We start from the raw sequence: 16,834 nt of genomic DNA on the forward strand, positions 1-16,834 counted from the left end.
GAAACAGTTAGCTAATTACAATATACTGACTATACAAACTGTTATACTCAACCCATCAGTAAAAGTAGGAGATACGTTATTGTAACTGTAAGCACACATCAGTTATGCCATTACTGATAAGTTTGTAAAGCTGAAATAAAATTAAGTTATATATTTTTTTCATTTGTTCATACAGAAATCAGCAGTGTTAAAATCACCTGGAGGTTTAGAATTCAGTGGTATGCTTAAAAGTTTATCCATGTGGTTTTTACTTTGACATGTACCACCCACCTAGGAATCATTGCACATGAAGCACAGCCCCTCATTGCAACAGCCCTCCCCAATGGCCGTGGTCTCCCCAGTGTGCTCCAAAACAACAGTGACACTACAATGACCCTAAGTAGAGAGACGTGTCCCCTTAGCAGTTTTATCTCAACTTCAGGCAATCAAAAAAGTATGCTGAAGCAACTGTATCTTCAACTTTTAAATCCGTAACATCTCTGTTCAGTTTTAGACCTGATGCAGAAACAGGACGTGTTAACATGCTGCAAAGGTAACTGTTGAACAAAATATTTGTGATAAGGAGAAAAAAGTTAAATCCTGCCTAACTTTGGGCATGGGACCACAGCCACCAATTCCAATAATAATACAAGAAATCTCCAAAGTCAGTAGGATTTATCCTCTGGTGAACCCTTCAAAAATAAGACCTGTATTTCTGTTTCTTTTTTGAGGTGGGTGGGGTTTGTGTAAAAAAACTGGCCTCAATTCCTGCTGCAGTGCAAGTCCAAGAAGATAGAGATTTAGAGAACAATGATTTATATTATTAGGTCCATCTTCCAGCATCTGAAAGAAATTGCTTAAATGTAGATCAAATATACTGAAAAATTCAATATAGGGTTATATGAAGTCCCTAAACAGTTTTAAATCGTGGTAGAACTTAGTGAGGTAATAGCTAACAGAAGAAGTTTGATGTAAGGAACCTAACACACAAACATCGTTATAAATCACTTTTCATGAAAAGAGAAAGGGTGATTTCACGAGGAGACCCAGAGGATTCAAAAAAATGTCAAAGCCACAAGTTTTTCCCTATGACTTTGAAACTTCTAAAAAGTTTTGCAACATATTTGATGAAAGAAAGCACAAAGAAAAACTGAGGCTAGTACAGCCTGTCTTATTCTCCTCAACATGTCTTCCAGGGGAGCTGCCTCCCTCCACAGGAGGAACATGTGATAGCCATCGAGGACGTCGAGCTGTTTCACTCAGGATGTCTCTGGAAAAGCATGTGGGCGATAATGATGGAGCAAGTGAGGGGAGGGGGAGGGAAAGAGAAAAGAGAAGAGAAAGAAGGTCCCTGAGGGCTTTTGGGGGCCTGCTAAGCAGCTCAACGGCTGCAAACAGCATCGCCGTCCACATGTGCAAGCATTTAAGATATCTGCTCGTGTAATGGGGTCAGCATGGCCCCTCTCTGGGTGCATGAGCACCGGCGCTCACTTCCCAGTGCAGTTTACAGGAATGGGTGGCCGTGGTCCCATGCCCAAAAATAGGCAGGATTTAACGTTTTTCCTTCCTTACCACAAAGATTTCGTTCAACAGTTAACTCGGGGAGTATTACCTTTGTAGCATTTTAACCTGTTCTGTTTTTGCATCAGGTCGAAAACTGCTTGATTCACTCAAACTGAACAGAGACGTTACAGATGTAAAGTTCGAAGAGATAGTTGCTTCAGCATACTTTTTTGATTGCCTGAACATGAGATAAAGGCTGCTGAGAGGAAATGTCTCTCTACTCCCACCCTGTGGATAATGCTTTGAAGAGAGAGTTTAGAGAGAATGTTTGGGCAGCAAAACTATAGGAAAACAAGTATTAAAGAAGAATTTTTTTATTAGTCTTAAATTGCTAAACAACGTTTATTCAGAAGCTGTTTGGGGGACCTTGAGTGCACCATTTAAAATGTGTAAAGTTCATGTTTTCATGTGGCGGATTTTTAACTCATTTCATAGCGAATACATATTCTGAAGTGACAGAAAATAAATTAAAAAAAAAAACAAAAACAAAAAAAAAAAAAACACAATGAAATGCTCCACTACTTTTGCAAACATCCTTACGTGATGCCCTTTGTGCTCTGATGGGGAGGAAATTTCAAACGGCGCTCCTGAGGTAATAGTTCAGGGTTAAGAGGGAAGTGGCAAGAGTCGAGGGATTAAAATGGAACAAGGCCGGAAGAGTCTGGGTGCGATCTTTATTTCAGGCACGGAAAGAGAGCCTCTTCCTCTGGTGGCGCCAGTCCTCTGCCGCTGTTCCATTTCCTCTTCCTCCTTCGGGTCTGTGAGCAGAGGTCTCGTCCTCTTCTGTGGATGAGCCTCGGCCACCTACACCCTTCTCCTGTCATTGTACTTAATCAACCCATTTAATCTGCCCCCTACTCGCAAATATAGAATTCAAAAGATAAATATTTACAAATCAATGGTCAGGATTTCTTATTCCGAGCCATAAATTTGTGAAACAGAAGCTTCATGTGCCAAAAAAAGAAAAAAAGAAGGAACCTGTCACACAAACATCCTTATAAATCACTTTTCTTTATTTAAATCAGCGTTAGGCAGTTATGCTATGAACAACACAGGAAAGTAAAAACAAAAAACTGTGACAAAAAGAAAGACATTAAAACATGAGATCCAGTTAACATTAACTGCACTTGGCACTGGATAGACGTTCATGGAAAGAGGAGAAAAAAAATATACACATTTATTGTAATCAAAATAGAAGTGCCTCCAGTAATCATTAAGTCGACCGTTGGGAATGAAAGTCTGGAGAACTTAAATAAGCCGTATAATATACTGTTTTAATTTCCCAGCTTTGCGATGCTCCAGGTGTTCAAATTTAAACAGATCTCATCCTAAAACCTGCCACTGCCTCCGTGCTTTGGTGGATCTGGAGGAACACGATGAGTGAGGTACTATAGCGTCGATACAGTTTGAAATATTGCTATAACTGCTCACACCCATTCGTTCAACTTCTGATTTATAACCAGAGAGGAGGCAGAGGCCAAGCTGTCTGACGAGGAAAAAAAAAAATACTAACCCTCCCCACACCCCATCACTGTGTCACCACCAACGAACCCCTAAAGTACCGTCACACACTCGATGTCAAGCTCAGGGGCTTTTAGTTTGTGTATTTGTCCCTTTATAAATCAACCATTAATTCTTCATAAAATAAGAAAACAAAACACATGGAGGACCTTCTGTTACTACAATACACTCCATTTACAATGGTAGCAGTGCACAGCAACAAAAGTCAATGAAAAAGAAAAGAGTCAAATTTAAAGATGGAAATCAAACTCATACATCCAACAAAAAAGGAAAAAAAGCAAAAACAAAGTAATCCCTCTCCCAGAAAAGAAAAGTCATGATATCATTTATAAAAACCGACATAAAAATGTGATCAGTTCTTGCTCACCCGGAAAAGATGCTCAAAGCGGCCCGTGGCTGTTTGTGGTGGACCCTGATTGTGACGTTACAGACGCTTACGAGTTGCTTAGAAACTTTGCATCATTTTATCTCCTCTACAGGTTTAACAAGGGAGGAAACTAAGCTTTCTGCTGAGGCTGGTCGGTTTACCCGACAAGTGTTAATTCACAACAAGCCTAATCTGCAGGTAAATATGCTGCATTGACAGCTCTTAACCTTCTCCCACCAGCACTCAGCAAGAATCAGTGGAAATCTGCAAAGATGGAATTGGTTTCTTGGGGCTTGCGAGGAAAAGTGTGAACCAATCCCAAACCAGGAGAGAAGAGAGAGAGGCAGAGAGGCAGAGTGGAGAGAGAGAGGAGAGAGCGGGAAGGTGATGGCTGGATTCCCTGCGGTGTTTGAAGGGAATCAACGGCCGAAACAGAGAGGAACAGGGATAAATAGATATATACTCTGCGATGTGGGCAAGGGGTGGAAATGTGTGTGCATGTCGTGTATGTGTGTGTTTGTGTGTATATTCATGTGTGTGTGTGTGTGTGTCGTGTGGGTGTTCTGTCCGTCCAGTGCTTTATCTGACGGTCACTCCAAGTTTTTCCAGCACACGGACTCCTTTCTCCTGGTACTCCTCCCGGGTCAGCCAGAAGTTGTCCTTGTCCTTCATGATGTCGGCCAGCACGGCTCCACCCAGGAACACCATGTGCTTTCGCCTGGGAGGATCCTCAATCCGGATCTTAAATTTCTACAGGAAAAGAAACACAGAGGAGAATGATGAGTTGCCAATACTGCTCAAAGTTCCCAAAAGTCTACATGTTTTTCTAATCAATGTCAAGGAGATTTATATCAAAATTCGAGTGGTCTAAATCAGATAGAAACTAACTTGATACAAGCTTAAGATCAGAAGATAATTAAGATAATTAGGTATAATTATGATAATACTTTTTACTTAACTATCAGTTCTTCCTATGAATTCATGGCTACCCAACTCTTGACACAATGAGCTCCTTGGCTTCAGATGGCGTGAGCTCTCTTAATAAAAATAGTTTAACCACAGTCCGCTGTCGAAGCAGCCTCATGTTAAGTTTATACACATACACCGCCTCCAGACAGCCGGCAAGGCAAGCAAGCAAAAAAAAGAAAAAAAAAGAAAGAAAGAACGAAAAGAAAAGAAATACAAGCAGTTTTTGCTGATTTCCACAGTTGTCCACTTTTTAACATTGAGAAAGAACAACTGGAGTTGAGCTACTGAAAATATTTCATGTGGTTCAGACAACAGGAGCTGCTTAAGTTAGAGACTACAGGAGGCAGGACACACAATGTCCTCTTGCTAGCATTAAATGCACTTAAATATTAGTTGAGCTTTTTGCACACTGGCGTGATCTGATATCTGACAGGGCCTCTGTACTGGACAACTGGCAGGATAAGGACCAGCTAATACATGACCAGCATGGTGGTGGATAACTGCACTCTCACATGCACCTCGGCCAGAAAAGTGTTAAACAGGCCAAGACTTTCCTCAAGACCTAGCGGGATTTTTTCAAATAAATTAAAAAAAAACAAACAAAAACAAAACAAACACCAAATGTTTGAAGGAGCTTCTATCGAAAACATGCTGAATTCAATTTTTTACAGTCTAAACCAACAGCAAACTTGAGAACTGCGCCATAGTAGGATTGGACAGCTTGGTTTAGCCAGGTGTAACTAACATGTTTTTTTTGTGACATTTAAAATATAAAACACATTTAAGTGTGTTTAAACCTTCCGAGGAGCTTCCGCTTGCAAAAAACCACAAGAATAAATTGAAAATTGGAAAATCAACCCGTGTTCACTCGCAAGTTTACTGTTAACAAATAACAGTAACGTGAATTTGAAGCGCTAGCTTGCAGGGCACCTCTGTAGTCCATCACATACATACATGTGATTAATAACTGAGGTCGATTTTTTTTTTTTAAATGAGCAAAAACTGTTATGACCTATGAGACATTAGGAAACATTTGGAGCCAGTATGTGACCAGTCAAATTTACAGTGCCTGTAACTGGGAGGCTCTTCATTTAAAGGCTCTTGACAGGTGACTGCATGAGGCCTCTGTCTATCACAGGCTAATGTGGGTATTAACAGAACACGACAGTGAGGTTCAGGAACTGAAAATCCCATTTATATTCTCCATAGGGATTTGATTATGAGCCATAATGTTATAATCATCTAAAGTAGATTTACTATGAGCTACACTGTGAAATGATGGTTTCTACTCCTGCACCAACCACAAATCTACAACATATCAACCTTGTTTTAACAAAAATAAAGAAGTAGTGAATAACTGAAACGGCAACATCTATGACTGAAGGAGGTCACTGTTGTCATGGAAATGTTAGTGTGAAACTGTAGAAAGACATTAAACAACACCATTATTAATTATAGAAACATTTTACTACCTTGTTCGTGTTTTTACATTTCTTATTTGGTATATGGATTAAAGAATTCAAAACAAGGCTACATGGCTACAGAGAGAGCACAAACAAAGAATAACCTGGAGACTGTACACCACTACAACACGTAGACTTTTACTGCAGCTAAAACACACAGCTGCCACAAGAAGCTGACTGGTCCGACCAACAAATGCTAAGCTTTTAGTCTAATAAAATGGATCCTGTTATCTGCATTTGTCTCAGGAGTTTTCCAGCTCCTGAGGGAAATATAGGAAGAAAGCTGCCTGCATGGAATCGATGCGACTGAGAGCTCAGAGACAGACGCGAAAAGAATAAACTTTCTATCATAAGACCAAAACAATCAGGTGACAGGCAGTAAAATGCTGCTTTAAGACCCAGCAGGAATCACAGCGTGAGCTGATAACTCTGTGGTTTTATCACGACAACTGAGACCTTGCAAATTACAGAGTCATCTGATCAATTGATAATCAAAAACACAGACCAATGCTGCTTTAAAGCGACCTCATGACAGCTGTGGTCAGATTCACAGGCAGTCCAATTTGTGTTTTCAGCACAGAAAAATGATAACACAAACATCTCCTTCAGCACAATCTACTTCTGTGTGGCATGTTTAAACACTCATATTTTCACCAAATAGGGCAAAGGATGCTGCTTCTGTTTGTTGCTCACGTGACTGGCTGTCTAAACGTACTAACAAACTTGTAAAGGTGCAAGCTACACAAGGAGGTGGTGTATTTGCCATATTCTAGCAGGAAAACAAGTGCTAGCAAGACTGACTGTGGTTTAGTTAACGCTAGAGTTAAAACTGACATTCAACAAAGCAGTTTCTTTCTAGCAAAAACTCATCAGCATCTTTTTAGTTCTGAAGAGTTTTCATAAAGGGAAAAAAAACCTATCATTGGATTCCCACACTAACTTTGCAGACTTCAATTCCAAAAAAAAAAAAAAAAAAAAAAAAAAAAAAATGAGACAATCTGGGAAAATTGGGGTCGATTGCAGTTGCAGGCAGAAAAGTAAAGCACATAATGATGTGTTCTTTAAACCTATGAGTCATCTGCTGAGCTTTGTTTATAAAATACTTCTGTTTAAAATCATCTGTGTCTTTGGGATACCGACATGAAAAGGTAGAAATATTTTACCAAAACAAATATTTGTCACTATGAAGTTAACTGCACGCTTGTTTAAATTAAAGGAGTGTCTGGCCTCTGGCACTACCTTGTGGTAGTTTGTCTACACTGCACTAAAAAATTCATAAAGCCAGTCTTGTGCTTGAAACGGGCAAGGTTCAGACATGATAGCTGCATGCGGTTTAAGTTCAAGGTGTGTGAAAACACAGCGAGATGTCATTTACATCCTTGAGAAACATGTTCCCTGTGCTTCATTCTGGCACTTCAATGCTCTCTAACATGTGGGAAAAGCCGTACTGAAGATCTTTAACAAAATGTGAGAATCAGGGGAAATGTTTTACTTCAAACCAGAGGCCAGATGCAGACTTCTATGTTCCTTTCTATAACTAGAGCACTCTTTAAAAATCACACTGGATAGATCTAATGAGCTAAAATCAATGTCCCAGTTTTTCAAAGTGACAATCATACTGTGAATCATATTTGAGCAGTTTTTGCTCACAGTCAGTACTACATGTCACTTTATAGGAGAGGGCTGGTTTCTCACCGAAAGCTTGTCCACATCTCCCTTGAGCACACGCTCCAGGTACAGCTGCTTGAGCTCCCTCTCCAGCCGAGATGGCAGGCCGGGGTACATGGTAGATCCGCCTGAGAGAACGATGTGTTTGTAGAACTCAGGCCTGATGACAGGAAGACAGAAAAGGGTGAAAGCAGGAAAAGGCACATTTTCTCATTTTAAGTCAGCAAATGCTGGAAAATGTACTTTCCAAACAGATCTTCAGTGACTTCAAGAGAGTAAAAATAAATTATTGAACTTAAGCAGCAAAGGATCAGTCATACTTAGTTGACTTGCAAGTGTTTACATTTTTTCCCCTTGTTCCATTCTTTTAAAGACTCATGATCAATTTTCAAACTTTCCATACTGAACTCTAGACTTCACAAAATATTTAGTTTTAAGTCTAAAAGCCTCCATTGCTTAAGGGAAAGCTGTGATCAGCTGACATTGCCATTTGACATCCATCTATCTATTGCTTGCCAAAACGTCTGCCTCTGCTGAAACTTCCTAATGCTGTGGAAACACTGAGTCACCCTCAGGAAAGCTTTTTATTGATAGTGGAGTATACATGTGCCCTTTTGTTGGCCTCACCTGGTGTCTATGTCAGCTGCTTGGATGGTGTTGAAGAGTAGCTCGGCCACTCCAACGCCCTCCACGTTGATGAGGTGGGGCTGGAACAGAGCCTCAGGGGCCTCAAACCGCTCTCCTCCCACCTTGATCACACGGCCATCTGGCAGCTGGAGTTGTGTGGGAGGATGAGAAAAAAAAAAAAAAGCAAAGAGGGGGAGAAAAAAAAAAAACATGACACTAATGAAGAGGTAAGATTTAATGTACAAGAGTGCCCAAGGGTGTGAAACTCTACAGTGAGAATCATGATTTAAACTGAAAGGAAGGTTTAACTTCTCAAAAGAAAAGAAAATCCTACCAGACTGGTGACACTGTACAGCAAGTTAGAGCACGGAGAGTGCTGGCCTCAAACTGACTATAGTGAATGCATGTGACTATAAAAAGGCTTCATTCAGCCAAGGGCAGTGGGAGGAAACAGAGCCTAGCCACTGCCGCAAAGTGGCTGCACAGGAAATGATGTAACGCGCAATTCAGGACCTTTCGGCCACAGGTACATTGCCCTCCTTGTTTCGGCACACAAAACCATACTTACACATACATGTTCACGCACCTATTCACCTACACGCACACAGTCGCCTACACTAACCCAAACACACATGGTCAGAGCGCACTGAGACACAACATGTGCTCAGAAAGGCGTGCAGTAACACAGACACCAGGACTAACGTTTGGATTCTGTGGTTCTCTCTGCAGGGAAATGGACCTCGGAAAGAAAAGCAAGCCTGACGGAGGAGCACTGCACCCCCATATGTCTGAGTCTCAGAGAAAACTGTTAGTCAGTAGCATGGTCCTGTACCAAAGCTGCCAACTGCACCAGCAGTGGGCATGTGGTAGTCTACTTAGCTCAGTGCTGAAACAGATTTAGTTACCCCATTAGTTTTGATTATTTCAAAATACTGCCACTTTTGAATAACAAATCCTTTGGGAGGGATTCTGTCTGCACCGGTGCTATTTTAGGCAGAAATATGAAACTTGTGCACATGTGGAGTGCGTAAAAAGAACTCATTTTAAAGGAAAAAAGTAAACAAAACAAAAAAAACAAAAAAAACGTGCAACCCCTCAGGGCTGGAAATTTGCTGACTTGTAAAAACATTCAACCTAAATAAAATAGATGTTTAACATGCCAAAAATATACATTTCAGAATTTCAATCGGTTTTTGCACATTGGTACCTGTGATGGGTAGGGCTGCTTGGTTACCGTGACAATTATTTAATAAATATAATACTCAAGGTTTGGAAAAATTATGGATTTAAACTTGTTTTTTGATGAAAAAAAAAAAATTACAATTTTTTTTAATATTTAGTTTTTATTTAAAGCTTCTTTTGACTGCTCCCTTATTCACAAGGTGTCATGACAGGATATATCTGCATATTTGATTTGGCACAGACTTTTACCCCGGACACCCTCCCAGCAATTTTTGCCTCTTCTGAGTCTTGAACTGGAGACCTTTTGTGCGTTAGACAAATGTGTTAACCACTACAAAACAGAACCAGATTTTATTCATTTGTTTATTATCATCATTGCAATTTGTAATTTTAGTGTTTGTTTTCACGGGTTGTGTGTTTTTGGGAGTGGAGTCGAAGTCTTGTTGTTTAAATTTGCTGGATAAATGAAAGTGATATGACTCACTGAGAGCCAAAATTGGAATAAAAATTTAAAAAGATTCAATGCACAGAGCTGCTGACTCGTATACTTGAGTTAATGACTATTAATGTATGTAGATTTTTGTTATTGTTATTTTACTGCATTTTTGTTATATAAAGCTCGGCTTCTTGAGTGACTAATGCACACAATGCCCATGTGAGGGCACCAATCATTTTTAACGCCCTTTTTATGCAAGCTGCAGTGTTTTGATAACACTTTCCAAAACGGCACACCCTAAAATCTTTTATTGGCGTTCATAAGGCAACTGTACCGACCAGCTTGGGATTAACATCAAACATGTGGATCAGTTCTCTCACAATGTCACACCAAATGTAACTGCATTTGTCAGTGACTTATTACTGTTAAGAATAAACATGCGAGTGTCTACCGTGTATGATTCCACCAGCACGGTGGTCTCGAGCGCCAACTTCTGCTCCTGTTCGATGTTGTAGCCTACATAGCACAGCTTCTCCTTCATCATGCGCACCGTCTCAAAGTCTGCAGAGTGGTTGAAGGCATAACCCCTCAACAGTAACAACTGCACATGGAGAATGAGAAAGAGGTCAGGGAATAGGGAAGGAAAAGCAGAATAAAATGAGACTCTTTGGCTCACTTAATGTAATCTCCTAATATATCAAGTTGCACTGGAGGAGCTTTTCTAAATTAAGATCTTCCCATTAAGTTGCAAACAAAGAATCTGATGACATATGCAAGACTTCACACACAAAAAAGACTAAACTGTGACATATTTTTATACGCTGCAAAACATATTCAAACTTGTGCATTCAGCAGCACATTTTGGAAGTCGGATGTTAGAATGGAGTTCTCACAGAACCTGCTATTTAAAGATTAATCTAAGAATATTTTGCCAAATCTCCACCTCACATAGAAACACTTTGATGACATTATTCAAACTGGATACCTTGATGAGGTAGCGGGTGATGTCCCTGCCTGCGATGTCCAGACGTCTTGTCAGGTGGGGCAGACTGAAGCCCTCATACACAGGACAAATGTGCGTGACACCATCACCTGAGTCCACCACCACACCAGTGAGAAGGCCTGAAACACAAACACACTCTACAGTTAATAACCTGCAATTCTATCAAGCAAGGAGAATTTTATCCAGAGTGTGCTTGCAGCTGCTGATTACTGCTGGCTGGGTAAACACACACACACAAAAACTGCTGCAATAACACAGCTAATGTAACAGTTACCTACTTATAACTGCTACTGAGCAGTTATAAGTAGGTAATTGCTTATTTTAAAAAAAAAAATCTGATAAAAATAGTAGAATACTAAACAGACCTCACGCAAAGCTGTGTTTGCACAACATATCAGCTGATGTCAGAAGTACTGATAAATGTTTTGGCACAAATATGATTGTGTTAGTCTGTAAGAACAAACATTTTGACCAAGAAGTGTTTGTGTGGTAGCTAAATACTGCTACACAAAAACTTCCACAACTAACTTTAACAGCGGTCTTGTTTCTAAGTTTAATGACGTAAATAGTAATCAAGAAAATAGTACAATACGTTTTATAACTGTCCGCTTGAAGGGCCTATAATTGCACTTTAGGGCTAAAATTAATTTCTAGATGAGGCAGTTTAAGGAAGCAGAAGAACAAGTCTAAAATGTCTGTGACATGAAAGCTGTGTTATGCAACAGAAAAAGGTTAGTGTCCGTTTTGACTAAACATGTATGTAAAGGCCTCTACCTTGGGCATACAGTGTCAGCACAGCCTGAATAGCAATGTAGACTCCTGCAAACTGGTAGGTCTCAAACATCACCTGTGGTAGAGGACAGGAAGTACAACTGTTGAGAAACTTGACACACTACAGCAGGCAACGTGGGTGCAAAATTATTTCTGTAGCGTAATGCAGAAGTAGCACACAATGAAGTCATTTCACGGAGGATTAACCAAACTGCAACTTCTGCTATGCTTTAAAAATCAATTTCCCCCCGAAAGACTGCAAGATGCTGCCTCTGATAATGACAATTTTAATGTTACCTCGATGATTTTCTCACGGTTCTTAGTGGGGTTCATGGGGGGCTCGGTCAGCAGAATCTTGCAGTTGCGGGAGTCGATGTTGAGCTTCTCTGGGCCAAAGGTGTAGTCCCACAAGTGCTTCATGTCATCCCAGTTCCTGACAATGCCGTTCTCCATTGGATAATTGACCTCGAGCATGGAGCGCAGCTCACTAGCCTCATCCCCCACCATCAGGTCCTGCAGGAAATTTAACAGAGATAAATATTTAAAAATAGTGCAGCAGAGCCCTCAGGATTGTGGAGCCCACTGTGGAACAATCAGAGTCACTGAGCAAAAGGATGAGTATATAGCCTCGGTCTGGAAATTAAACTCAGTCATCTCATTTGCCTACTTGCCACCTGAAAACTTCTGTCATGTGACAACAAAAGCATTCATGTAGCACTTTGAGTTAAAACGCAATTACCCACCATGCACAACAAGGCATCATTTTCCATGCATATACACCTGGAAACACTTTCCTTTAGCTACAGTACACCACTCGTTTAAGCCACATTCAACTATCTGCATGCAAGGCACCCCGGCTAAATGTAAACAACTGTTGGGTTAGAGCTCAGTGTTAGCCACACAGTCAAGCATCTCACGTTCCACTTGGAGACATCAAAAGCCTACTGAAGGCAGCCATTTTATGGGTTCATCCTGTGCTCTTTGGCATTAATGAGTACCAGTCACAGGCATCGCCTCCATGTGGTGTCATTAAAGAAAAAAGAAAGAAAGAAGGGGGGAAAAAAGGAAAGAAAAACAGATGTGTTTCCATCTCCACCACAGCTGTCTGCCATGCATCCTCAAGTATGGGCACTTCCTCTATACTTAGAATAAAGAATAATTATTTTTCATATTGGACATTAATCAATTAAAATATGCTGACTGCTTCAAAATGGCTGGGAAAATAGATACATATGATACATACAGATACAGAAAAATCTGATCTTTGGCACACATTGCTCTGGGTGACATTTTAAGTTGTTTTCAACTGAAAAGTGCTTCAGGATTGGTGGGAGGGTAGCTGTCAGGATGCAGCAGGAGATCAGAGACTTTGACAGTGGAACCGGTCCAAAATCTCTTTTAGCACTCCATCGATAACAGCTGGCCTATGATTCACTGCAGCTATTTCTGCTAACACTCTCAGCCTGGAGAAAAAAAAAACTGCTGTGGATTGGCCTTACCAGCCAGCAATACCCAGCTTAGGACCCAAAATCAAAAGGTAATGAGGATGTACAAAAATGGGATCAGAATGAGTGATGAAAAAATAAATTCATGAAACACACTGGACAAAACAAAAGAAAAACTCAATCAAACAAGAGGCTTAATTTTTAATTTCATTATATGACTCAGCTCTCTATAGCAAGCAAGAATCAGAAGCACACACCAACCTAAACTTACCATTTTCTGGACATTCTACTTCACCAGGAGAGGAACAAAACATGGAGGAAGAGGAGGCAGATATATATCAAAAAAATGAACAAACAAAAGTGGAAAGGACAAGGAGAAAGGTAGAGATAGGCACCATGCCAAAATAATGTGAAGCTGTCAAGACATTTACACCGCTGCTGTCTTGCCTGCTAAAATAAAAGGACCTGCTAGTTTTGATGTGGGCTGGTGTTCAAAGCATTTTTCAGAGATTCATTAGGGTGCCAACTCTTACAACAGTCTATCTTGACTGTCTATTACTTTGACACTGTGCTTATATAAGAGACTGACTTTATTCTGTAATGTATATTTCACATCTTGATTTTTTTTCTCTCCTGTTTTCAACTTATATTTTTGTCCGATGACCCATTTCCTTGAGGGGGAAAAAATGCATAAGCAGGAACAGTCTGTACCTTGATCTCAATGTTTCCCACTTTGGCTGTAGAGCGAATGATGGGTCTCCCAACAAGTGCAGGGAAGATGTGCTCTGGGAAGTTGGAGCCTGCATAGCCGCACTTGACAAACTACAATAGAGAGACAAAAAGGAAAGAAAACCAGAGCACAGAGGAAGTGATTAGAAAATACTGATAAGATCAATTCTAGAACAGAGCTTGAAAACATTACTATCATCCTATTGATAACAAAGACCCCAATTACCATTCAGAATGAGCATGTTTGATGACGATGCACGTTTCATGTACTGCATGTCTAAATGTGGTCAGTTCCTGCATTAATTAACTAAAAAAAAAACTAATTTAACTAAAACTAATTTCCTTTTTAATGCAAAAAACAAACAAATCTATTTAACATTAATATTCTGCATCTGTGATTTTCACATTTATACAATGAAAACCCCTCTGTGTTATTACCAACAAATAAAATATTATTAGAACCATTTGTAAAAATCAATTTTGTGAGAGCTACAAAGACTATCATTTACACCAAATGGAGATATAGACAATTTGCTGTTCTTTGCGCTCAGCTAGAATAGTTGCACGAGCTCAGATAACCAAAGACCAGGAAAAGATAGCATCAGGGGTGCACTGGTGTACGATTACCTCTAAAATATCAGCCGCAAATACCGTTACAGGAAGTTGTTTTAGCTCTAATTAAAATATTTGGCTGTTTTCTGATTCTACACACCCTTTTTTGCACCAGTTTAATTTGCTTTGAACCAAGTATAAAAACATTTTTTGCATCAATACACAGCACAAAATGTAACCAAGTAACAAGGGATGCAGACTGCAAACATGCAATTTGGAAACCGTTATGGTAAAATTCATTGAAAGACTATCAAGAGTAAACTAAACAATAAACAGTCTAAACTTTTTTCTGCATGGGAAAAAGAAAAGAAAAGAAAACGCATTTGCATTGGACTGTGAAAAAGCATGCAACAACGCTCTTAACAAATCTGCTCGTGACATATACGGCTGTGGTTCAGACTCGTCTCACTTCCTCTTGACTTCTCAGTTCAACTCTGACACAGGGCTGTTTTTTCCCCTCTGTTTCACAGAAAGCTCTTGAAAGACTCACAACTCAAAAGAGCCTTATTAGTCAGTAACATGCTGAGCCAACATCCTCTTTGACTGCTGACGTTTAGACAAGGAAGCCTGCACACCCCAAAAGAAACAGTGCTACCTGTGTGTGTGCAATAAGCAATTTAGAAGCATAAACAAAGCTCAGTAAAGTTTATATTAAATGCTTGATGGCGCACAAGCTGAGTATTTTATTAAGAGCGAGTACAGCTATAAGGAAATACAGCAGTATATCATTCATGTTGATAATTACTATTGGGGACGAAAAGACCACAAAAATGTATCTGATGTAGTGCAAATATGAGCAGCTTTTTGGATGGTGGTTACTTTCCTTTGTGGTGGGGGCTCTTTCGCAATGTTTCATTTTACACACCCATAACTTCCGAGTGTTTAGCCCCCAATTTTAATCAATAAGTACATGTAAACACACAGCCGACGTGCAGATCCAAAGATACGTGCAGAAATACACCTGCTGAGGTCTTTCCGGACTCCTTACTAATGGATGCTTGGGTTAAATTTTTAATGAGCGAAGCTGCGGAATGAGAAAACGTAAAGGTGGTTCCTCAATTCACCTGACACGGCCTAGCTAGCATTACACCTAGCCGACACTGAGTGAAAAAACATGTAGCTCCGGTCCTTGGAAAGCAAACCCCGACTACAGCATGGAAAGAATGAATCTGCAAATTCCGTGTGGTTTGCCGAACAAATCGCTGAAATGACTGACGTAGCTGCCAGACAGCAGAAACCAGACAGCCAGCTGTTAAAAGCTAACTAGAAAGGCTAGCTCGGTTAGCTTACTAACCGGTGGTTGCACCTAGCACGTTAACTATTAATTAAGGGAGTTATGCAGGAGGGAGCAATACAACTAGAGATTTTAATTGAATTTTATCCGTGCATTTCCATCCAATCCGCGGGCCGTTTCCGCATCAGGACTGGATGAATGAAAATTAGCAGGCTAACTGGCTAGCTACACACCCAGTTAACGCTAGCTAGCTTGGACGGTGACAGACCCACTTCCTGTTTCAGCAAATCAGTCGACATAACGGCTCCTTTTAGAGCAAGACTCGAGCTGGTAACACGCCGAGCTAAAACGGTAAGCTTACCCCGGTCCCATTGTCGCAGACCACCACTTTCCTTCCCTGGCTGTCCATTATGTAAAAGCCCAGTTGCTGCTGAACCTCCCTCAACTTTCTTCGGCAAAGCCGGAAGGAAGACACACCAACCCGGCCGAAAGGAGGAAGGGAAGGGTGCTCATCCGGTGTGTTCAAATGACATACATTCTCTTCTTCATCTTTGAATTCGTCCCATAAAACCCGTTTTATTTATTTATTTCAACTTTTATTTTATTTTTTTTAATTTCATATCATCAACCTACATACAGTTAAAGAAGGAAGGAAAAACACAATCACACAAATAATTACTGTGTCACAAACCATCTACATATTGTGCACGCATGAAGTTGTGGTTAGAAGTTTACGTACTGCATAGCATACTTCTTTAATGACTTTAAAAAAAAAACAATAATTAGATGCAGTTATTTATTCGGTCCAGTTTTGATGTGTGTTTTAGGTCATTGTCATGAACCTAACCTGGAGTACCCAGCTGTGTTCTGGCTTTAACTATCTAGCTTCTGTCTAACTACTACTATCTTTGCAAGAATGTGGAGGTGGTCCTACTCCTTTATTATTCCATCCACTTTCTGCAATGTACCACAATTACTGACAGCAAAATAGCGCCAGAGAATGATGCTAGCATCACCATGCTTAAGAGCTGGTACAGTGTTCTTAGATTTGAAAGCATCATCTTTGCCCCTCCACACATACCCTCTGTTATTGTGACCAAGTAGCTCAGTTTCTGACACTGGTCTTCCAGCAGTTTCCAGTTCCTTGGAATTTCTCATTGTTCTGAGTGTTGGCCAGTGAGTGCTGTCAAACAAATTCTTTTTATGCTGCCAAAGACAAACTACAGTTATAGTCAATCATAATCACCAATGCGAAGTTAGTAATG

General features: G+C 40.2%; 1 protein-coding gene across 1 annotated transcript; it reads right to left on the minus strand.

Annotated features, from left to right (window-relative positions):
- Positions 1-2,533: 2,533 nt before the first annotated feature.
- On the minus strand, positions 2,534-16,085 carry actr2b (actin related protein 2b). Its single transcript, XM_026189427.1, has 9 exons — positions 15,931-16,085; positions 13,706-13,816; positions 11,847-12,062; positions 11,553-11,625; positions 10,761-10,897; positions 10,227-10,376; positions 8,158-8,303; positions 7,558-7,690; positions 2,534-4,180 (listed from the first exon to the last, which is right to left on the minus strand). Exons 1-9 carry the CDS (start codon positions 15,976-15,978, stop codon positions 4,010-4,012), a joined length of 1,185 nt encoding a protein of 394 aa, XP_026045212.1. The 5' UTR covers positions 15,979-16,085; the 3' UTR covers positions 2,534-4,009.
- Between the last annotated feature and the right edge of the window lie 749 nt (positions 16,086-16,834).

This window comes from Astatotilapia calliptera, chromosome 13 (genome assembly GCF_900246225.1).
Source record: "Astatotilapia calliptera chromosome 13, fAstCal1.2, whole genome shotgun sequence".
Classification (NCBI taxonomy): Eukaryota; Metazoa; Chordata; class Actinopteri; order Cichliformes; family Cichlidae; genus Astatotilapia; species Astatotilapia calliptera.